The sequence below is a fragment of the Epargyreus clarus genome, unplaced genomic scaffold, assembly GCF_041222505.1.
Source record: "Epargyreus clarus isolate Ecla_fem2 unplaced genomic scaffold, WU_Ecla_fem_2.2 ptg000024l, whole genome shotgun sequence".
NCBI lineage: Eukaryota > Metazoa > Arthropoda > Insecta > Lepidoptera > Hesperiidae > Epargyreus > Epargyreus clarus.
Genome location: NW_027332231.1, coordinates 13,786,641 through 13,808,837, shown reverse-complemented (window position 1 = coordinate 13,808,837; position 22,197 = coordinate 13,786,641). Strand labels below are relative to the sequence as shown.

At 40.9% G+C, this 22,197-nt stretch overlaps 3 protein-coding genes across 3 annotated transcripts; 1 reads left to right on the top strand and 2 right to left on the bottom strand.

Moving 5' to 3' along the window:
* Positions 1 to 264: 264 nt before the first annotated feature.
* On the bottom strand, positions 265 to 13,799 carry LOC140752178 (cleavage and polyadenylation specificity factor 73). Its single transcript, XM_073086383.1, has 10 exons — positions 13,597 to 13,799; positions 13,003 to 13,178; positions 6,958 to 7,087; positions 4,817 to 4,992; positions 3,408 to 3,548; positions 2,999 to 3,107; positions 2,289 to 2,473; positions 1,674 to 1,799; positions 940 to 1,062; positions 265 to 474 (listed from the first exon to the last, which is right to left on the bottom strand). The coding sequence occupies exons 1-10, from the start codon at positions 13,664 to 13,666 to the stop codon at positions 352 to 354; spliced, it is 1,359 nt and encodes a 452-aa protein (XP_072942484.1). The 5' UTR covers positions 13,667 to 13,799; the 3' UTR covers positions 265 to 351.
* Positions 8,134 to 12,521, top strand: LOC140752177 (delta(24)-sterol reductase). Its single transcript, XM_073086382.1, has 4 exons — positions 8,134 to 8,343; positions 10,121 to 10,316; positions 10,747 to 11,014; positions 11,308 to 12,521. Exons 2-4 carry the CDS (start codon positions 10,128 to 10,130, stop codon positions 12,456 to 12,458), a joined length of 1,608 nt encoding a protein of 535 aa, XP_072942483.1. The 5' UTR covers positions 8,134 to 8,343; positions 10,121 to 10,127; the 3' UTR covers positions 12,459 to 12,521.
* Positions 13,711 to 22,061, bottom strand: LOC140752577 (uncharacterized). Its single transcript, XM_073086916.1, has 10 exons — positions 21,869 to 22,061; positions 21,372 to 21,435; positions 16,472 to 16,569; positions 16,110 to 16,238; positions 15,535 to 15,712; positions 15,261 to 15,350; positions 14,777 to 15,045; positions 14,423 to 14,677; positions 14,069 to 14,323; positions 13,711 to 13,969 (listed from the first exon to the last, which is right to left on the bottom strand). The coding sequence occupies exons 1-10, from the start codon at positions 21,940 to 21,942 to the stop codon at positions 13,711 to 13,713; spliced, it is 1,671 nt and encodes a 556-aa protein (XP_072943017.1). The 5' UTR covers positions 21,943 to 22,061.
* Positions 22,062 to 22,197: the final 136 nt, after the last annotated feature.

Here is a 22,197-nt window from a genome sequence, read left to right as displayed (position 1 = left end):
CGCATCTGAGGGCACGGAAACGTTGTTCAATACCGTAAAAAAACCCGTCACACGCGTACATTTCTATGGCGCTGCTCATCTGAGGGCACGGCAGTGTCCCTAGTGTGCCAAGTCTAGCAAAAAAGTGACACGACCATATCGTCAATTTCTCGAAACAGTTCAAATCAATTTCTACCCTACTTTTAAATATTTTTCAATATAAAGACACGGATATGCACCCGTGCATTCATGTCAGTTTTAGCGGACAGTAATAAAAACAATACGATAATTTTATAACAATATATTGTCGTTATTTATCCGATTCTGTGTGGCGGGTGGCGGATGGTGGTAGTGGTAGTGGTGGTGGTGTGGTCACGTGGCGACGGCGGGGGCGGCGGCGGGCGGCGCGCGGGCGGGCGCGAGCGCGGCGTAGAGGCCGGACAGCGCGGCGCGCACGCAGCGCTGCAGCGACTCGTCCTCGGGGCACGACACCTCCTGATAGAGTTTATTTGGATTGTGGATTTAATCGAATCATAATATTAAATATCATTCATCTCATTATCTGAAGTAAAGATACCTTCTGCGACAGATGCACGACTGTTTTAAAAAATCAATAAAAGAAGTAGCAGTAGAAGTAAAAGACAAATGTCGACAATAAACATTTTTGTTTTACCGAGTGCCGTCCTGCTTGAAAATTGTTTTCTATTTGCCAGTTAAAGTCTTCATGTGAACAAAGCTTTAGAGTCAGATGTGAATAAAACACATTTTAGAAACAAACATCAATCAATTTACGAAACTCATTTTCCTCTTTATTAATTTACCTTCATTAATAAATTGTATAACCAAAAAAAATTTTTTTTCAAAATTTCAAGCAGATTATATTTACGGCCTAACTATAAACAACCATGATCTACAATTCATTACAAAAATAATAATCCTTTTAAGTAAATTTTCACTCACCATACTGGTTAGATCAATATCAGCCCTTTTCCCATCCACAGTAACATGCAATTTCTCTCCCTTGAACATCTTGGGCACTGACTCCTCACCAAACATTTCTTGCAACATTTCTATTACGCATTCCTGAAATATGTGTAATTGGTAACTAAATTAATGTGTTCAAAATACGTAGTACAAAAATGAATATAATTCAGTCCTAATATATGGACTGGTCAAACAAAAACCCAAACACTTAAATGAGTTTGGATTTGATCTTAGATCTAGTTATTGATTAGCAAACGAGCATATTATAATTGCTTACTGCCGCCCAAGGATATCTTTAATCCACCCCAGACAAGATTCCTATCTGAGGTGGGCCACAAGTTTACCGCTACACCTGACGATTAAGCTGTAACGCCGCAGGAAAGTAAGTCGCTCTTCAAACCAGAACACAGCAGCACGTAACACTGCTATAATTAGGCGAAAATAGGTGTGACGGGAGTGGTGTTGCAGTCGAACCATAACGGGTTCTACCAAATTTCGTGAGAACAGAGGTTTCCACCTCTTGTAAAACCTTGCGTGCTTGGATACTCTTATTTATATGTGTCCATGGCGACTTGAGAGGTTTTAAGGTAGAACCCTCTGTGATTCGACCCCGGTGGCACCCCCGCCACACCTATTCCTACCACGGCCAGGATGGCCGCCACGATTGCGGCAAGTACACGTCCTCCCTAGCTACGTGCGAGCGTGTGTACCTTGAAGTGCATGCGGTCGAGCTTGGGCGCGAGCGGCAGCGCGCGCGGCGCGGGCAGCGCGGACACGGCCAGGATGGCCGCCACGATCGCGTCCGCGTACATGTCCGTCACCGGCTGCGCCTGCCACTGGAAACGAACATCGTTACGTTGTCACTTGCTTATTGGATATCACTGGTAACATGACTACTTGCGATAAAGATACCGAATCGATACCGTCAGTTTCATATGAAAATTTTACTGCAAATTTTAATCATTTAAACGTTTATTCGTGGGGTGATTATTAAACATTGTCTGTCTCTATCTGACCCGTTCTTACACATACAAACGTGACAGATAATTATATTTGAACTTATATTTCTTTCGGAAGAATTTATGAAAGTGATTTGAGTAATTGATTTTAACTCCATAAACTTGGCTAGTTCATTTTTTTAGATATAATACAATATTAAAAAATAGTACGATACAATAGGATATCCCATTATATCGTATTATTTTCTATTTTTGTGATGTAATTTTGTATTTTGTCCTGGGTATATTGTCAGTACATATGCACGTGCGTACGTGTCGTATATGTGTCGCTACTAGCGTGAACCTACGAACAGTTAAGGCAGTTACCTCCAGCGTGACGATGGGCGGCTCGACGGAGAGGTGCACGCAGCCGTAGAGGCGCCAGCGCGTCTCGCTGAGGAACTCGGCGGTGCCGGCCAGCCGCAGCACCGCGTGCCGCAGCAGCGCCGGCGCGCCCGCGTAGTGGATCGACTGCCGCTGCGTCACCTCCGACTGGGTCAGCTCCGTGTACTCTGCACGACCACATTTACACCATTATTTCATTTCGATATTTTGCATTCACCGTTTCAGTTCGCAATGTATACATGCATTTATTTATTTATATAATTATGTGGTAAAAAATCGTTCATTCATTCGTCAATTTGTCCATTCAATAAATATACAAGCATTTATTCATCAATTCCTTCATTCAAACATGTATATTATGCATTTATTTCTATATTTATTCATTTTACCTTTCAAAAATTTCAACTCAACGTTACATACATAAACAGAACGTTAAAAAAACATCAGACGAATTCTGAAATAAACAAAACAATCAAAAATAAACATTTTTCTTAAAATAAATACAAAATACGAAAAAATAACACATAAGATTCGTATAACACGTAAGCATAGAGTAGTAGTAAGACGCATCCTTAACCTCGTCTGAACTAATTATAATATCAGACTGACAAGATTGATATCACCATAGACAGATTTACATGTACTCATTTGAGACATTGCTTTAAAATTACGTAAATTTATACATAACTCACTGTTTAAGTCAGAAGGCGCCAATATGTGGTAGTTGAAGTTTCTCTTGACCAGTATACCCTGCAGCTCCTTTCCAGGCTCCGGTGGTTCCACAGCGAGAGAACCCATTACCTGCAAACAGGTACATGATTAAATGTAAATTTTAAAAAAAATTAAGAAAAAGTTATCCCTAATATCTAAGATTGGACCACCTAATGTTGGTCCTTGAAGCCGGATTACATAAATTACGATGTATTTTTTTCCAAAAGGTAAAGGAGAGATATGGATCCACTCGTTTTTGAAGGGGATCCCTAAACCTCGCTCTCCTTATAGACGCCCATGCACGATAGTATCTTTCTAATGGACATGAACATGTGTTGTACATGTTCCAGCATCTGCTCCCGCTGCGGCGCGCCTGCAGCCGGGCGGTACCTTGGCGGTCTTGTCGCCGCGGAAGGTGAGCGCGAGCAGCTGCGTGTTGCGCGGCGTGTGCACGGCCAGGCGCGAGCGGTGCTCCCGCTGCAGCGCCGCCTTCAGCCGGGACATCTCGTTCTGCTCCCCGTGGACCAGCACCTGCATACACCAGGAATGATCTTCAAATTCATGCGACAAGGATTTTGGACTCCAAAAATGAGAGGACGCCCATATTTTTAGCAAGTTTTACCCTATGCAACTGAAGTAGAAAACGAGCAATCTACTTTGATGATATATCCGGAGCCGAAACATGAAGAATTCTTTCTGCATTCATTTGGGGTATTAAAATTTGAGTAAGCACTAATGTCTGATTTATTTATTTATTTTTATTTATTTATTTATTTTGTACAAATTTAAACTAGATAGTAGAACAAAATTAAAGTAGATCTTATATAATTACTTGTAGTAAACACTATAATTTAAAACATAGAACAAGATAAGTACTATAATTTATAATTTGCAAACTTATTTTGAATTCTTTTTAGCATTATCTTATATTTAACTTCGTTCGGAGCCCATATCTCTGAATTACATTCCAGATGGCTTCTAACCAAGGCAACATAAAGCACACGTATTGTGGTAAGGTTCAAGAATCCATAAGATTGTCTTATAATGAAACCAAGATTTCGGTATGCTTTCTTACATATTTTTGTTATGTGTTTCATGTTTCAACTTCAAATCTTTGACTTCCATAACGCGCTGAAGTAATTCATCCTCGATGTTGTATTTATAATGTCTTGGATTGTTTGCACGGCTAAATGATAAAACCGAGCATTTGGCTACATTGAAATAGAGTTTATTATCATGGCTGTATTGAACAACTCTATTTATATCACATTGCAACCTAACATGATCCGACATGTCGCCTATCTTGAGAAACAATTTTAAGTCATCAGCAAACAAAAGGCAAGTTGAGTCATGGATCACCTCAGGTATATCATTTATAAATATACTAAATTGAAGTGGTCCTAGATTACTTCCCTGGCTGACGCCTGATCTGGTAAAATATTGGCTTGAACAAAACCCGCCACAGTCTACATACTGACGCCTGTCCCGCAAGTAGCTGGCGAAGAACGTAAGCGTATGAGGTGTACAACCTGCGTCCTACATTCATTACATAAATATCAAAGTTACACAAACTTCTTTGTGGAAGAGATTGCCTAAAAATGTATGAATTGCGGTACAGCAACGTACCAATATTAAAATAGTTTTAAACTATAACCAATACGAATATCTAACCAATATAACATCTTAAGCAATTACAATGCATATTATGATCTGAAATGTGTGATTCCAATTTGAATATTGTACAAATCCTGTATTTTTTTTTAATATTCACAATGTGATTAAAAATACAATGATCATACCACATGAGGCGGCTTCAGTATATTAATGAATTCTGACGTCTGTTGGTAGTCCGTATGCGCCGAGAACGATATGTAGTCCACGGACATCTTCAGGGGTAGCTTCTGGCCGGACATCGAGGTGATCTCTTCGGGCTCCGACAGGATTGTCTTAGCCAATGTGCCTTCTACGCAATAACCTGGAAGTGATATTCTTCATACAGTAAATTAGGAACATGCAGCGCATTTGATGTCATGTCTGCATCGTCCAAAAGGTCACGACAATAAATTTGTAACCAAACCCGAACAGCAGAGGCAGCAGAGCTAAGCTTGATCATAGACGAATTACTACTATTTTAGTATAAATTGGACTTTAGGGTTCCTGACATGCCCCCCTTGGCCCCTTAAAGAAGAAAAATAATGTATTTTTGGTAAGAAATTTCAGAGACAAGATTATCTTCAAACTTCAGCTCCAAGCGACCCCACCATTTTGCCCCCTTTCTCCTCTCCCCTTCTCTCTTTACTTAAAGCGGTAGCTACACATACACGGCATAAAAGTGGAATGCTTCTTTTTCATCCCCACATAACAGGACTATACCCCGTTTTATGGCCCAACTTTTGGCACGGATCCCGTCCCACAATTTTTAAAAGATTAAAGATTAAAGATTTTATTGAAACAGTAAAAATTTTCACAATTTGTACATTCGTAAACAACTGCAATAGTAAGAACTGTGTCGCAGCCGATTACGCCCTCTCTGAACACGAAGGTAGTTTGTTCCAAAATCTATACAATACGGATAATTATAATTTAGGTAAATATTCTATTACATGTACATATTATTTATATTAGAGTAAAATAATACTTTACAAAAATTATTAAGATAGTTACATTATTAACATGTGCTTGTGTGGGTGTGTATGTGTGTGTGCGTGTATGTGTGTGTGTGTGTGTGTGTGTGTGTGTGTGTGTGTGTGTGTCAACCAGAAATAAGTCTCTCAGACTCCTTATAAGACAGGTTTTGTAAATATTTTATAATAGAATTTTTGCATTCCCAATGTGAGAGCGGATAAATATTAATGATTTTATTTATTTTATTATAAACAACAGATGCAAAGTATTCATAATGACGTCTTGCGAGTGCTGTCCGACATCTTTTAAATTCGCAGATAGGACGCGGACGTGAACGACGATTGGTAGAGGTGGTACCCACAAAAGGTAAACTCCGGTGTTTTCGTAGTATCAATTGACGAATAAACAGTTGTCTTACTGTTAGGACTTTGGCAATTTTATATATTTCAGAGGTAGGGAATAGAATGGGTTTGGCGAACATTACCTTGAGCACAGCCCTTTGAGCTCTCTCTAGTCGGAGAAATTTAACCTTCCCAGATCCACCCCAGGCCGTTAAACAATATGACAGAATAGATTGTACTAAAGAAAAATAAACTGTTTTTAGAGTTTGCTGATCGACAATAGCTCTCAGGTTTTTAAAAATAAATATCAACTTTCTTACTCTAGCAACAGTTGCCTCTATCTGATCCTTCCAAGTAAGCAAACTATCAATTTGCACTCCAAGATATTTAACAGTGCCAGCTCGGGCTATGGTGGTACAGGAACAGGAGCTGTCATTGGATAAGCATCGATGGGCACGAACACAAAAGGATTGGTTTGGCAAGAATGAAGCATTGATAGCGAAGGTGGTGAACTGCGTCTTATCAAGATTGAGAGTTAAAAGGTTTCTGTCTAGCCATTTTATTACAGTTCTCATCGCTGTCTCAGCATAATAGCTTGCTTCTTGCCAATCGGAAGCTTGTATGAGAAGAGCGGTGTCGTCAGCGTATGAGAAAATCGTACATTGATTTAATGCAAGGTTGCACAACTCGTTGACATAAATTAAAAATAAGGTCGGTCCGACCACACTGCCTTGAGGCAAACCGGAGGTGATTGATATTTGTTGACTAGTATATGGATGAATTTTTACTCTCTGTTTACGGTCGCTCAGGTAACTCTTGAGAATTTTGAGAACAAGGCCTCGTATTCCAATGTGCTGTAGCTTATTTACCAGAATAGGGACAGAGACAGTGTCAAATGCCTTAGGGGATTGGGGGAGCCTGCAGCGTACTCCTAACTCCACCGCACACAATATTGGTGGTGTAATGATACTCACCAGCAATGATGACGCCGTTCTTGGGGTCCGTACACCAGGACTCGAAGAGCTCGCGGGACAGGCCAGACTGCATCATACCCGGGGACGCCATGATCACGCAGGGGCCTATGTCGTCGAAGTGATCTATACCCTGTAAGAAGACTTTTTTTGTATACGATAGATTTTATATTATCATGATCATTATTGTTACAATATCCCTGAGAGTTTGAAAATGGGTCACTTCTCAGAATATTTATAAGGGGAAATAAAGTCATAGTCCGCCACAATGGCCCAGTACGAATTGGACGACACACCCTTTTAGAGAATTCTTAATTGACTCTCAGGGTACTCTCAACTGTACGTAGATTATCTCACGATAAATTTCAGTATGTGTGATAGATAATTAAAATAGAATTTATCGGACTCTCAAAAACATGTTATTAACGACTGCGCCAAAAGGATATACTCTTATTATATTTTTTTAGTGTACTTATATCATATTCTTAGAACTCTTTGTAGCTCAAAAGATTTGAATAATATGTTTCTATAAGTCTATAAGTTTTTCGCTACTATATTCATGAAAGTTATTAGATTGCCTTTTTCAGGAATGTCATAGACTATCAATTCAAATCAAGTTACGGATCTAAGGGCGTAAGGGTCTACAGTCAAATCTAAATCATGTACTTAAATTCATTCATCATCCCATGAGGGCAGCAAAATTTCAGAAAAAAGAGGACCTAAGCCCCAAAATCTAAATAAAATCATATCATGTACGAAGTTTGCAGGTTTTTGTATCTGCAATAGTAATTTTACATCTCTTTCTAAACATAATATCATTAAAATTGATCATGGCCTAGACTGTGATTAAACGACATAGTAACAGACGATTTTGTTTTTACATGAACAGTGAGAAATTGTTTCTTATAATAATAACACTAAAGTCTATTTTATGCTATCTACGTTAGAGATTAGATTCATTGATCTACTGAATGACCTTGCCATTGAAAATTCGGCAACGTTCCGTCACAAGTACTGTGAAACCAGAATTTAATAAGTGTCGTACACGCAAAAATACGCTTAACTGAAAATTTAACACAAATTTAATTTATTTTCAAGGTATAAGTAAAATATAATATTGAAATAACAAAATTTTGTAACACATATTTTTTGACGTTTTTGAATGAAACGAAACATAGGTACAGATTGTGAATGTTTATTAGTTTGTGTTTGTAGGTTACTAAAACATTTTATGGTATTAATTATTGACATAAATTCCTATAAAGTTATGGAAAAGTGAATGTTTTTTTGAAGATTTTGTATATTTTCAGATTTCTGTTTAATTTTCATTGTTATTGTTCAAAGTAACAGGTGATAAAAAGTGCCGGCTTTGCAGCTGTGCGATAACAGGTCAATATCTATGTTTCTTATCTTTCTTTATGATAATCAATTAATACTCACAAATGTGAATACTCACATTTAGATAAAAAGGCGAAAAAAGGCGTCTTTAATAAGTGGCAGTGATTGAGGTTATGTATTATTTTATTCATATGTGTAATATACATATTACGTTTTACAAAGTAAATTTATTTATTAGATTTTTCTATAAATTATTTATTGAAAAAAATACAAATTTACGAATTAACATTTTGCCATTGAAAGAGCAATTATAATTGAGATAAATTAATATTTGTCCAAAAATTTCACATTATTAATTTACTAATTTTAAATTTATTAATGAAATGAAATTAAAACTTTGGAACTGTCGCATGCATCAATACTAGAGATGGGCAAAACACCCGGTTTAAACCCAGTACTGGGTTTAAACCCGATAAATACCCGTTTATACCCTCCCACAGGGTATTTATTTGGGTATTTAAAAATGATTTCATAAAATCCTTAGACAGTTTTTAAAATAGTTCAAATATTTATTGAATAGATATACTAGATGTTTCTACGGTATTTTCAACGTTTTTACATCTTTTAATGTTTTATTTTTGAGGTTTTACCTACTTTTTAACCCGACTGCCACAGAAGGTTTATGTTTTTCGCGCATATTTTGTATGTTTGTAAATCTTTTTAATACATTCGGATCTGGTTAGATAAATTTTGACGGTTAAGGTGTCGTTATATTTGTCTAAAATACCAAAGTGTCATTTTTTCATAGATAGGTGTTTGAAAAAAACTGAAAAGAGTTACGAGGCCAATTTTGAGAAAAACTAAAACTGTATCATTAGATTTTTGTAAATCCGGGAATAGAACGAGTTCATTTTAAGAAAAATCACACCCCACACACCTTTTTTAGCTGATCCTTATAGTTTATTATTTGGTCCTGAAGGCTCATTTCAAAATTTCACCCTATAATAAATATTTTGTATACTGTAGTCAGAGGACGACATATATGTACTACTTTTTATCAAGGAAACATACACGTTTCCTGATACAAGTCGAGCTCACACAACGAGGGTTCCGTACCACCCAATTGTCATATATTTTTTCATCGCAACCATAGACGTAAATGTCTTGTGAAAATTTGAACTGTCCACGTATTACGGTTCAATAGATAAAGCGAAATATGCCGATAAAGCGAGATATGCCGGGTCCTTGTATGGCGTCTCCCATTTATTTTGATGTTTTTTATTTTTATTATTTGTTGTTATAGCGGCCAGAGGATATTATATTCTAGAATAACAACGGGACGTGGACATTGTTTGAAATTTGCATCAAAAGCATAGGCTGATTGGCTTCTTACTTAAGTCTGCTTTTATAATGGCGTGATAAAATGGCATTTTGGCGCTGTAAATGTCTTTTTACAGTGCATATTTAGTACAGTATCATCATCAAGGTCATAATTGCGCTTAAAAAAGAATAGATATGCATGAAAATAGTAAATACCCGAATAAAAACCCATTTTCGGGTTTAAACCCTGTTTCTTCCCAACGACCGGGTAAAAACCCGGTTTATTCCCGATGGGTTTAAACCCTCTCCATCTCTAATCCATCTCTAATCAATACATACAATCTCATACATCGAAGTACTTGCTTATGCTTTCAACAATTACATAGACAAATTTAAGAATCCAATATAAAGTGGGAAATAACCCTGTTTGATTTGTTTAATTAGATACCAAAAAAAATCATTTTAAATTTAAAAAATAGCCACAATAATGATCATCCATGCAAAACAGAGCCACAATGCTGCCATCATTCATCAAAGACCGCTTGATCCGCTGGTTGGAGGACAACCGCGAGTTCGTGGTGTGCGCGTTCTGCCTGCCCGCCAGCTTCCTGTTCGCGCTGCTGCTGCGGCTGCGCGCCGCCGTCAGGAGGCTGGCCAGCGACCCCAACAGGCACCAGAGCGCCGTCAGAGAGATACAGGCTAGGGTACGGACTTAGACACACCTAGGTGTAAACCTAACACGTGACCTATTTCTGCCTCATAACGGCAGTGATAAACGCTGTTGTGTTCTGGTTTGAAGGGTGTGGTAAGAGAGACATACTTTTCTGAGGCGTTCCAGCTTAGTCCTCAGGGGTAGCGGCGCATCTGTTGCCGACCTCAGTAAGGAATAACTAATCCTATCTGGGGTTCATTACAGATGTCCATGGGCGGCAGTATCCACTTACCATTCATAAATGGATTTTAATGCATTGAAATATAACATTGGCATGACTATACATACATGAACATGTACTATATATGAAGATAGAACTATAGTAGTCGTATATTTTGAGTTGGTAAAGATAAATAAACAATTATTACAACAGGTTTTCTTGAAATTCACCATTTCACTGAAACATAATTTCCGTATTTCAGGTGCAAGAATGGAACAAGCTGCCTCCGAAGGACCGTCGTCTCCTCTGCACGTCGCGACCCAACTGGCTCTCGTTATCGACTACATTCTTCCAGAAGCACCTACACCACCAGGTCCCCATCCCCCTGTACGACATCCTGGAGCTGGATGAGCAGGCCATGACGGTCAGGGTGGAGCCCATGGTCACCATCGGTGATATCACTGAGTACCTCATACCGAAGGGATACTCTTTAGCTGTTACTATTGAACTTGTGGATGCTACTTTAGGAGGTATGTACGAAATAGTGGGGTAACAAATATCAGATAAGTTTATTATAGAATTATTGCTTAAATAATTTTATTTTACGTATGTTAAAATTGATATTTAATTTCCAAAATACTGTTATATTTTCTCGGCTTTAATGAGAAAATTTCCCCGTCATCCTGAGGATGTTATATGAAGCTATAAAGTGAATTAATCCGAAAATCAAAATATATTGTCATCTTACTAGTTCTCTGTGGCAGAATTTACAATTTGTATAACATTTCAGTTGAATGACGTTAACATAATAACATATTCCTAGGTCTGGCCTTCGGTACCGGCATGTCAACCCACTCGCACAAAGCTGGCCTATACCATGAAACGATCACCAGCTACGAAGTGGTCCTTGGAGATGGGTCCTTAGTGACCGCGACCGCTGACAACGAGTACTCTGATTTATACAAAACCCTACCCTGGTGCCACGGTAGTCTCGGCTTTCTAGTTGCTTTAACCTTAAAAATAGTCAAGATCAAACCGTATATCAAACTGAAATACACTCCTGTGAAAGGACAAAAGAACTATTGTGATACGATGAGAGATTTGTCAGGCGCAAACGTAGCAAAACCGGCAGTATTTCCTGACTACATTGAGGGCACAATCTTCACCAAACATGAGGCTGTCATCATGACTGGAGATTACTCTGATTACGATCCTAAAATCCCCGTCAATTACTGTTCACGGTGGTATAAGCCTTGGTTCTACAAACATGTGGAATCGTTCTTGCTCAAAGGAGAAACTGTAGAATTAATTCCGCTGAGGGATTATTTGCTGCGTCACAATAGACCTATCTTCTGGGTGGTGGAAGATATGATCTCCTTCGGCAACGATCCTTGGTTCAGGATACTGTTCGGCTGGCTCTTACCACCCAAGCCAGCGTTCTTGAAGTTCACGACAACGCCTGGAGTGAGAGCCTATACATTCACTAAACAAGTCTTCCAAGACATTGTTCTGCCGATTCAAGAGTTAGAAAAGCAAATCGAGATAGCCAGTGTTCTTTTCGAGAAGTTTCCATTATTGGTGTATCCGTGCAAAATAATTGATCACGGTCCATCTTCGGGACAACTTAAGAGACCGAACGCAAAGTATCTGGTTCCGGGAACTAATTACGCGATGTATAATGATCTAGGTGTTTACGGTGTCCCTGGGAAGGTGAAGGAGAAGAAACCGTACAACCCAGTAGACGCGATGAGGAAGATGGAGAAGTTCACCAGAGAAGTGGGCGGTTATTCTTTCCTGTACGCGGATATCTTTATGACTAAAGAGGAATTTGAAGATATGTTTGATTTGTCCTTGTATGAAGTTGTGAGGAAGAAATACAAAGCCGAAGGTGCCTTCCCGCATCTATACGACAAGGTTAAGCCTGAGATCGACGTGTTTGAAATCGGCGAAGAGTTCGCTATTAAGGAAACTTAATTCATTCATGTATTTTTATTTTATAAATACTAAATCATAAATGTATTAAAATTTAAATTATAATTATAAATTATTAAAAACTGGTTTAATTATTTTTCCGATCACTTGCTCTATTAAAAAACATAGTGAGGAAATTACAAATTATTTCTTTTCGTATGATTCCCAAAGATAAAGTCTACCAACTAGGAAAAAATAGTGGAATATGGTCTAAAACCTTTACCTTAAAGGTGAAGGAACCTTTCACGATTCGACTCCGATAACACACCGCCTTTTCACTATCTGCCTTATAACAGGGAAAATCTTAAGTTACTGCATTCAGGTTGTAGAGGAACACTTAATAAGAAGCATTCCAATTTCCCTGTACGCATTTAGGCATCCAGAAGTATACTTCAATCTGATTTGGGGTGTCCATCGATGACTGTGACTACTTACCATCAGATAAAGCCCATAGACTTAGATATTTAAATGTAAAAAAAAACTTATTAACAAAACGTAATATCCCGAAGAAGTAGGACAACAATTTTTGCCCAAACCTATCACTTACCTTCAGGTTAGATATATGCCGGAACACGAAGGGATTGTTCACGGCAATCTGCCGCCGGATGCGGTCGTTCATAGCGTTCACGTACGTCTGGTACACCGCCATGCACTTCTTGGCCAGCGACGACGCATAGTAGATCGGGATGTCCTGCAGCTCGGGGTGCAGCGACCAGTACTCGTCTGGGGGAATGCTTTGGTTTAACGGGTCATGTTATACTAGACGACTTTGGGATTAACGGGTCATCTTATACTGGGCGTAATTATGTCCTCCGTAATGAATGGAAAATTATAGTCAGTAGTTCGAGTTCTGGCCTTTTGTTCTGTGTGTGTGTAGTACGGTGAATGGTCATCAATTTAGACTCATATATAATATACAACTAGCAGACATGCATGCGGTCCACCTGATGTTCGGCACCTACTGTCGGTCATGGACGTCTATAATCAACCCCAGACAAGAACAGAATTCCATCTGAGTTCGGACTAAGCTGGAATGCCTCGGAGAAGTATGTCTCCCTTACCACACCCTGCAAACCAGAACACAGCCGCGCGTCACGATGTCGCTCACCCGCCCCGTGCACTGCTGAGGCTGGGCACTCACCCAGGATGAGCAGCAGCTCCTGCGCGCGGCCCAGCGCGAACACGGGGATGAGGCAGCGGCCGCCGCGCATTACGATGTCGCTCACCCGCCCCGTGCACTGCTGAGGCTGGGCACTCACCCAGGATGAGCAGCAGCTCCTGCGCGCGGCCCAGCGCGAACACGGGGATGAGGCAGCGGCCGCCGCGCATTACGATGTCGCTCACCCGCCCCGTGCACTGCTGAGGCTGGGCACTCACCCAGGATGAGCAGCAGCTCCTGCGCGCGGCCCAGCGCGAACACGGGGATGAGGCAGCGGCCGCCGCGCATTACGATGTCGCTCACCCGCCCCGTGCACTGCTGAGGCTGGGCACTCACCCAGGATGAGCAGCAGCTCCTGCGCGCGGCCCAGCGCGAACACGGGGATGAGGCAGCGGCCGCCGCGCATTACGATGTCGCTCACCCGCCCCGTGCACTGCTGAGGCTGGGCACTCACCCAGGATGAGCAGCAGCTCCTGCGCGCGGCCCAGCGCGAACACGGGGATGAGGCAGCGGCCGCCGCGCATTACGATGTCGCTCACCCGCCCCGTGCACTGCTGAGGCTGGGCACTCACCCAGGATGAGCAGCAGCTCCTGCGCGCGGCCCAGCGCGAACACGGGGATGAGGCAGCGGCCGCCGCGCATTACGATGTCGCTCACCCGCCCCGTGCACTGCTGAGGCTGGGCACTCACCCAGGATGAGCAGCAGCTCCTGCGCGCGGCCCAGCGCGAACACGGGGATGAGGCAGCGGCCGCCGCGCATTACGATGTCGCTCACCCGCCCCGTGCACTGCTGAGGCTGGGCACTCACCCAGGATGAGCAGCAGCTCCTGCGCGCGGCCCAGCGCGAACACGGGGATGAGGCAGCGGCCGCCGCGCATTACGATGTCGCTCACCCGCCCCGTGCACTGCTGAGGCTGGGCACTCACCCAGGATGAGCAGCAGCTCCTGCGCGCGGCCCAGCGCGAACACGGGGATGAGGCAGCGGCCGCCGCGCATTACGATGTCGCTCACCCGCCCCGTGCACTGCTGAGGCTGGGCACTCACCCAGGATGAGCAGCAGCTCCTGCGCGCGGCCCAGCGCGAACACGGGGATGAGGCAGCGGCCGCCGCGCATTACGATGTCGCTCACCCGCCCCGTGCACTGCTGAGGCTGGGCACTCACCCAGGATGAGCAGCAGCTCCTGCGCGCGGCCCAGCGCGAACACGGGGATGAGGCAGCGGCCGCCGCGCATTACGATGTCGCTCACCCGCCCCGTGCACTGCTGAGGCTGGGCACTCACCCAGGATGAGCAGCAGCTCCTGCGCGCGGCCCAGCGCGAACACGGGGATGAGGCAGCGGCCGCCGCGCATTACGATGTCGCTCACCAGCCCAGTGAACCGACTCTCACGTTCCTCCCGCTTCTCGTGGATGTGCGTGCCGTATGTAGACTCCTATCGAGATAATACGAAACTTCAATGACGGTGCGGCACGATGCCTCAACGCTCCAACGGTACTTTCGCCCTGGAAAACTCTTTTATAAAATGTCTCCATACTGGAATTTCTTGTCATGGTTACGTGTATCTTATTTATCAGATCCTTAAAACTACAATACTTACGCATAATATAATTGTCAATATGTAGTATGTAGTATGTATCACCAACTTACCGTTATAAGTACATCTGGATGAACAGTGGGTATCTCAGCCGCCATCAAGTGCCTGTCTTCTTGTCTGGAGAAATCCCCTGTATATAAGACCTGCGAAAAATGAATTAATATAATATTCTCCTCCTAATTATTCAACACAGTTCAACATAATTTTCATAGGATTTAAATTCAAAAACATCCGAAGCAAAACTGCTACAAAACGTAAATCGTCCTACAATTACTTGCCAAATATCAGAAATGAGATATCATTTTTTTTGGTGAAACGTATACGAACCTTGACCCCGGCAATCTCGATCATGAACATGGCGGCGCCGAGCACGTGCCCCGCGTTGTACGCCCAGAAGCGCACGCCGCGCACGTCGCGCTCCTCGTGGAAGTTGATCGTCTCGATGCGGTCCATCGAGCCCTCCAGGTCCGACTCTGTATACAGCATCTGCTCCGTTGATATGTTGCTGTGAATGACACATGTGGTGTTTGAGACATTCCTACTTGGGCTTAAAAGTTTGGGGTAGGTTTTTCATACAATTCAGATGCTGTGGACTATAATTTATATGATGAATGGAGCATTCCAATTTAGTCCTCAAAAGTCTAGCAAAAATCTATGATTAACTTTAAGTAGAAGTCTAGTACTTAAAATATTTAATTTACCAACCGTGTTTTCCATTAAAACAACCCTTATGATAGGACAAAAAGATATTTGGTATATTTATGTGTAAGTGATTATTTAACTTAAAAGTGTGTTTGATGTGATACAGCAACAATCCACAATAATTTTATCAATGGAAAGGCGACTGTTTTATAAATCTTTTCGGAAAAATCTTAAACTTCAAAACCATTTGGACGACTTACCTAACTTTGATGTAATCTGAGACAAGCCACCTGTAGATTGCTTTTGTGGCGTGAGTCATGAACACACGACCCTTGAACGAAGTTTTTGTCAAAAACCAAGGCAAGGCACCACTGTGGTCCAGGTGGAAACTGAAATAGTTTATGTCATTCATACATCATTTTTCTCCACAACAGATCGCCTACTAAATGACTAATATTTTGTAATAACATTCAAATGTTACTTGTAGCACAAAATTTTTGATAATTCATACTGCATTGCATACATTTGTAGATCATATTTATTAGTGGACTTTGCTTGCACAAAACATAAACAATACCAATAAATTACCCATAATCCAAGTATATAATTATTTATTACTTACTGTGAAATTAATAACAAATCCACTTCATCTGCTTCTATGAGATCTACAAAAGGCAAAGCATCCATTCCCGATAAGCCGGGATGTATGCCACAGTCCAACTGAAAAGTAAAATACAGTATTACTTTGACAATCTCTGAAGTAGGTCACAAACAGTTATGGTGGGTATTGGTTAACTATACAAAAGTTTAGGCACAACAAAACTACAAAAATGTATACCTTTTTTTTGAATATTTTGCATTTAAATTATTATGTATTACATTTTTCATGATATGAGTGTATATCCTGGATAATTAAATTGCTTGCATTATAAACCAACTAAGAAGGAAAGTTCATCTTAGTACTGTTCTAAAGTCAAATACTTATTCCAAACAATGATCTGAAAAATGAAATGAAATATGAAATACAGTGTAAACTCCATGTAACGTCACTCGATTTAACGACAAACTCTCTAAAGCGTCGAAAACAATTGGCTTAGTTGGTTTAGCTTGTATTCCATACAATGATACACTCTACATAGCATTACACCCACTCTCAATAACGACACCCACAATTGAGTAATAAAAAGTACCTTTTAAGTTGCTAAAATTAGTAAAAACTGCGCACCTGTGTACATTCTTTTGCCACTTTATTATCCTAGCCGGCAATAAACTCGACTGTCGGCATCATGCATATGAAACTTTCTAAGAAATTCGTTATTTTGTTTACAAATTGGATTGCTTGCACCTTGTCACTTGTCACCAAGATGCCTCAATATCAGAAGATATGAATAAAATAATTAAAAAAATACACCAAAATTACTTTTTTTTTTTTTTTTTTAACTCCTTATATCCTGCAATCTGCCTCTCAAGGCATTTGGCTGGAGGTTAAGTGGTTACTAGTTGGCAGGCATGGTGTACGCCCAGTGGCGCACCCATTTATAAGTGTATCCTTGTAGGCAATTTCTAAGAAGGGAGAAGGTCCTGGGGAGCTCTCCTTTTGATGCGCTTAAAGGTGTGTGTGGACTTCATTAGCTCACTGGCAAGCACATTGGGGTGTCTCTTTATACGTTGAGAGTATGATTTGAGTTTATTTGTAACATCCTCCTTTACAGTTGTTATTTTTAGGTCTCTGTGTAGTTGGGAGTTCGTGATGTACCATGGGGCACTAGTCACCATGCGAAGCATTTTTGATTGGAAACGTTGTAATATGTTCAAATGTGTGTTTGCTGCAGTACCCCACAGTTCGGATCCATATGACCATATTGGTTTTAATATGGCCCTGTAAAGGAGTAGTTTGTTGCTTAGAGACAGCTTTGATTGTGTAAGGAGCCAATAAAGCTTGCGCAGATGTGTACTCAGAGCCTTTCTCTTGGTAAAAATGTGCTTCCTCCATGTTAGGCGTCTATCCAGGTGAATTCCCAAGTAGCGCGCGTCGTCCGACTGGGGAATTGTTATACCGTTGAAAACAACCGGGGGACATGTTGCATGTCTGAGAGAAAAGGTTACTTGAACCGATTTCGTTTCGTTGGCTTTTATTCTCCAGTCCCTTAGCCATGCCGAAACCTCATCTAGACTTCTTTGCAGCATAGCTGATGCAGCCACAGGACTGGCATGAGATGCAACTAGGGCGGTGTCATCAGCGAATGTCCCCAAGAGGACCCCATCTGTGGTCGGTAAGTCAAAAGTGTATATTAGGTATAGGATTACGCTGCCTTGAGGGACGCCCGCCGTGATTTCTTGAAGATTAGATCTGGCTTCTCCCTGCTTTACGTAGAAATGCCTTTGTTGGAGGTAGGACTTGATGATAAGAAAGAAGTTGATTGGTAAAGCTTTTAGGATTTTGTACAGGAGTCCCTCGTGCCACACGCGATCGAAAGCCTGTGATATGTCTAGGAAAGCTGCTGAACAGTATTTCCTGTTTTCGAATGCATCGTTTATCTTTTCAACCAGTCGATGTACTTGCTCAATAGTCCCATGAGCTTCGCGAAAACCAAATTGATGATTTGGTATCAGTTTGGATTTTGTAAGTTCTGGAGTCAGACGTTTTAAGATAAGAACTTCCATTATCTTTGAGGCAACCGGCAGGAGGCTTATTGGACGATAGGATGAGACGTTTTGTGGGTCTTTGCCAGGCTTTGGGATGACAATGATTTCGGCTACTTTCCATTGAGCGGGCACGTATTTTCGTATAAGGATAGCGTTATAAATTGCAGTAAGTAGAGCAATTGCATTGTGGGGCAGTTCTTTCATTACTTTTGGTGTAATAAGTTCATAACCAGGAGCCTTATTTAGTTTGAGCTTTCTGATGGTGGATTTGACTTCTTTAATGGTGAACTTTTCTATTGGAGGTTCAAGCTGGTATGGTTCTGAAAGTGCATCAAGTACTTCATTTACTTTTGTCGAGCCCGAAATTGGATTTGGAGTGAACACTCGTGACAGGTGCTCAGCGAATAGTAAGGATTTCTCTTCATCACTTTTAGCCCAAGACCCGTCGTCTCGCCGTAGAGGCGATTGAAACTCGACTGCTCTTTTAAGAGATTTGGTTATTTTCCACAACGAGTAATCTGTGGCAGTTGTTGCATCTATTTTTGACAAACGATCCTCTAAGACTTCGGTGTTTATGTTTAGGAGGATGTTTTTCACTTGCTTAGTTAAGTTGTTAAGTGTTTCTTTGTCTTTAGAGTGTCGAGTTTGTTGCCACAGTTTCCTGGCTCTTCTCTTTTTTTGTATTAGATCAGTTACGATTTGCGGATACAAAGGAATGGTTTCAGGGGCTCTCCCGGGCGGTGTGGCATCCCAAGCAGCCGATTGGACACATTTGTTAAAGATCTCAACTGCTGTTGTAATGTCCTCCTCGGATTTAAGAGGAATATTTTTGTCCAGGGTGTTTTCTACGGCTTCTCTAAAGCGTTCCCAATCTGTCTTTTTAGAGTGTAGTTTGCAGGGTCTGGTGACTTCCACAAAGCCGTTTTGGAGTTTGGCTATAATAGCTGTGTGATCCGAGGATAGATCATAAGTAGAGTAACAAATCAAGGCAGAATTTGCAAGGCCCCTGGTGACAAAGAAGTCTACCAAGTCAGGTTTCTTTTTTGGATCAGAAGGCCAGTATGTCGGACTCCCAGTAGATTTGAAACCTAATTTTAGCTGATGGATAGTTTTCATTAGCTCACGGCCCTTAGTGGTGGTAAGTCTTGAGCCCCAGTCGGTATGTTTGGCGTTGTAATCGCCTCCTGCAATAAACTTGCTACCAAGTTGTTTGAAAAACGACGTATACAACTCGGTTTTCAAATTGTGCTTAGGTGGAGTATAGAGGGCCGATATCTGCATTGGGCCCGAAGAACTTTCTATGGTGATAGTGGTCGCTTGGATTTCTTCACTGCAAAGGTGATTGTTTATATAGTGTTTAATGTTTTCTTTTACAAGTATGGCAGATCCTCCGTGTGCAGCCCCGTCAGGGTGATTTGTGTGGTACATTTTGTACTTTGGTATTTTAAAGTAGCTTTTTTCGGTGAAGTGTGTTTCAGATATTAGCATGAAGTCAATTTTATATGTGTTCAAAAAGGAGATAATTTCTTGAGTGTGGTTTGTTAGCCCGTTTGCATTCCATAAGGCGAGGGTTAGGGGCTTGAGGGAACTTAATAGCGGGGGGGCAGGGTGGGCCTCCTGCTTCCCGCCTTGGTTAAATCCTGCTCGTTTCCTGGATGAGCTGGCTGCGACCGCAGTTCGGACATTAAACTTATTAGTAGGTTTGTCATATTAGTCATCTGTTGCATCATTTGTTTGAACATTTCGATTAGTTCCGTAAAGTCGTTATTGCTTTCAGAAGATTTTCCTGGAAGTGGTTTGTGAGTATCAACTTTGATGGGTGCTTGTATTTGAGCTATTTGGTTTTGTTCTTTTCCTTTTTGTGTTTTGGGCGGCAGTGTCTCCTTCTGTTTAGGGCCATTGCGAACAGCATCAGTGTAGGTGTGGCTAAGCTGTTTTTGTGGGACTGGAGTAGTATTATTGATAAGTACCAAATTAGGTTTGACTACTTTACTACGCAGGGGGGGATATTTCTGCTTCTGCAGCTCCTTATAAACGGAACAGCCTTTATAATTTGCAGGATGATTTCCGTCACATAGAGCACATCTGACGTCGTCAGATCGTTCCTTCCGCGAACACGCAGAGGATGAGTGACTACCAGCACATTTGATGCATCTTGGGTTACGACGACAATAAGACTTTGTGTGTCCATAAGCTAGGCAGTTAGCACATTGTGGTATTGTGCGCTTTGGTCTCGGGGGCTCTACCTTTACCCGGCATTGTAGAAGGGATTTAATGTTGTAGATCTCTTTATTGTTTGAGCTTGGCTGAAGTTCGATCACAAACATGTGCAGTGGTGTTTTGGTTGATGCTTGTCTGATGTTCCAGATGTTGTGAGCGACGTGTCCAAGCTTTGCCAGGGCTTCTCTTATTTCTTCAACCTCTGTTGACGGATGCATATTTTTGAGGATGGCCTTGAAGCTCCTGTCCTGCTTGGGCTTATAGGTGTAAAATTACTGGTGCAGCAAAATACGTCAGACAAAAATAACAGACTACACGCAATAGCATTCAAATAAGATTCTTTTTTATGTACATAACTACTAACACTAGGCAGAAATAAACTTTTTCTTTTTCTAATTCTGATTTTTCTTCTCTCCATTTAACAACCACTCTCTATAACGCCATAAAATGCACAGTCCCTTCAGTGCCGTTATATAGAGTTTACACTGTATATTTATTTTTGCCAACAGTGGCACTTACAAATTGACAGTTACAATATTATCTTAAATGACTACCGGATCGAAACGCGACCTATTAACACGAATAATTATTCTCTTTTTCATTTTTTTTTTTCAATCCAATCTTCTTCCCAAATAATGATGATAAATTTAACTTACCATAATTTTCTTTCCTTTGAACTCTAACATGATACATGACCTGCCTACTTCTTGACCCGCTCCCCTGAAAATCAAACAATCAATACAATATTAAATCACCTTTTTTAATTCTGAGTAAAATTTAATAACAACAGTCTATAGTCATCTACAGTATTATAGAGATATGTAAAATTTTAGTTTTTAATGATAATATATTGCCAATGGATTACATGCCTTCATTTTTAACATGCTTTAAGATTTTGCACATTTTGCGTAGAAGGTTGGCTGAAGTTGACTGGCTATCACCTCGATCCTCGAACCACAGCCATAGGTTACAGGCTTTAAGAGTTAACCACAGTCATAACATTTGTTTGTGCGCGAGGTTGACCCTTTTAAATGAATAACTTGGTGGCGTCACTGATTTTAACATTTAACATTCTTCCCATTAGTATTTTTCATCAAAACTATAAGTATCCGTATAACTTAAGAAATACAATTTCAAAACAAAATAAACTTACAGGGGTCTTATTGTGAGTTGGTCACTTTCTTCCATAGGCGTCGGGTCGGTGCCTTTTCTTGGATTTGTAGTCATTTTGAATCTTAATCCTTTATCGCATTTGTAAAAAACTTATTTATAACCCAATTTATTTGTTATCGGAAAGTAAATTCAGATTTCTGTTATCAAACATCAGCCGGTTCGAAACCAGGTTAGGTTAATGTTACCAGTTTAAATTTTTATAATAACAACATTTATATTTTTTGCCGACTTAAAAACGGAGAGTTATTAGAAATATTTTTTACCCTTATTATTTAAAATTATTTTTTTTCCTGCATTTATCTATTTATA

Coding starts and splice junctions, on each gene's coding strand:
- LOC140752177 (XM_073086382.1), top strand. CDS start 10,128: ATGCTGCCATCATTCATCAAAGACCGCTTGATCCGCTGGTTGGAGGAC. Junction 10,317..10,746: donor TCAGAGAGATACAGGCTAGG/GTACGGACTTAG, acceptor TCCGTATTTCAG/GTGCAAGAATGGAACAAGCT. Junction 11,015..11,307: donor TGTGGATGCTACTTTAGGAG/GTATGTACGAAA, acceptor ACATATTCCTAG/GTCTGGCCTTCGGTACCGGC.
- LOC140752178 (XM_073086383.1), bottom strand. CDS start 13,666: ATGCGCGGCGGCCGCTGCCTCATCCCCGTGTTCGCGCTGGGCCGCGCG. Junction 2,474..2,998: donor GGCGCCTTCTGACTTAAACA/GTGAGTTATGTA, acceptor GTGGTCGTGCAG/AGTACACGGAGCTGACCCAG. Junction 1,800..2,288: donor CGCCCATCGTCACGCTGGAG/GTAACTGCCTTA, acceptor GTTCGTTTCCAG/TGGCAGGCGCAGCCGGTGAC.
- LOC140752577 (XM_073086916.1), bottom strand. CDS start 21,942: ATGACTACAAATCCAAGAAAAGGCACCGACCCGACGCCTATGGAAGAA. Junction 16,570..21,371: donor TCAAAGGAAAGAAAATTATG/GTAAGTTAAATT, acceptor TTTACTTTTCAG/TTGGACTGTGGCATACATCC. Junction 15,351..15,534: donor TCGAGATTGCCGGGGTCAAG/GTTCGTATACGT, acceptor CATTTTTCGCAG/GTCTTATATACAGGGGATTT.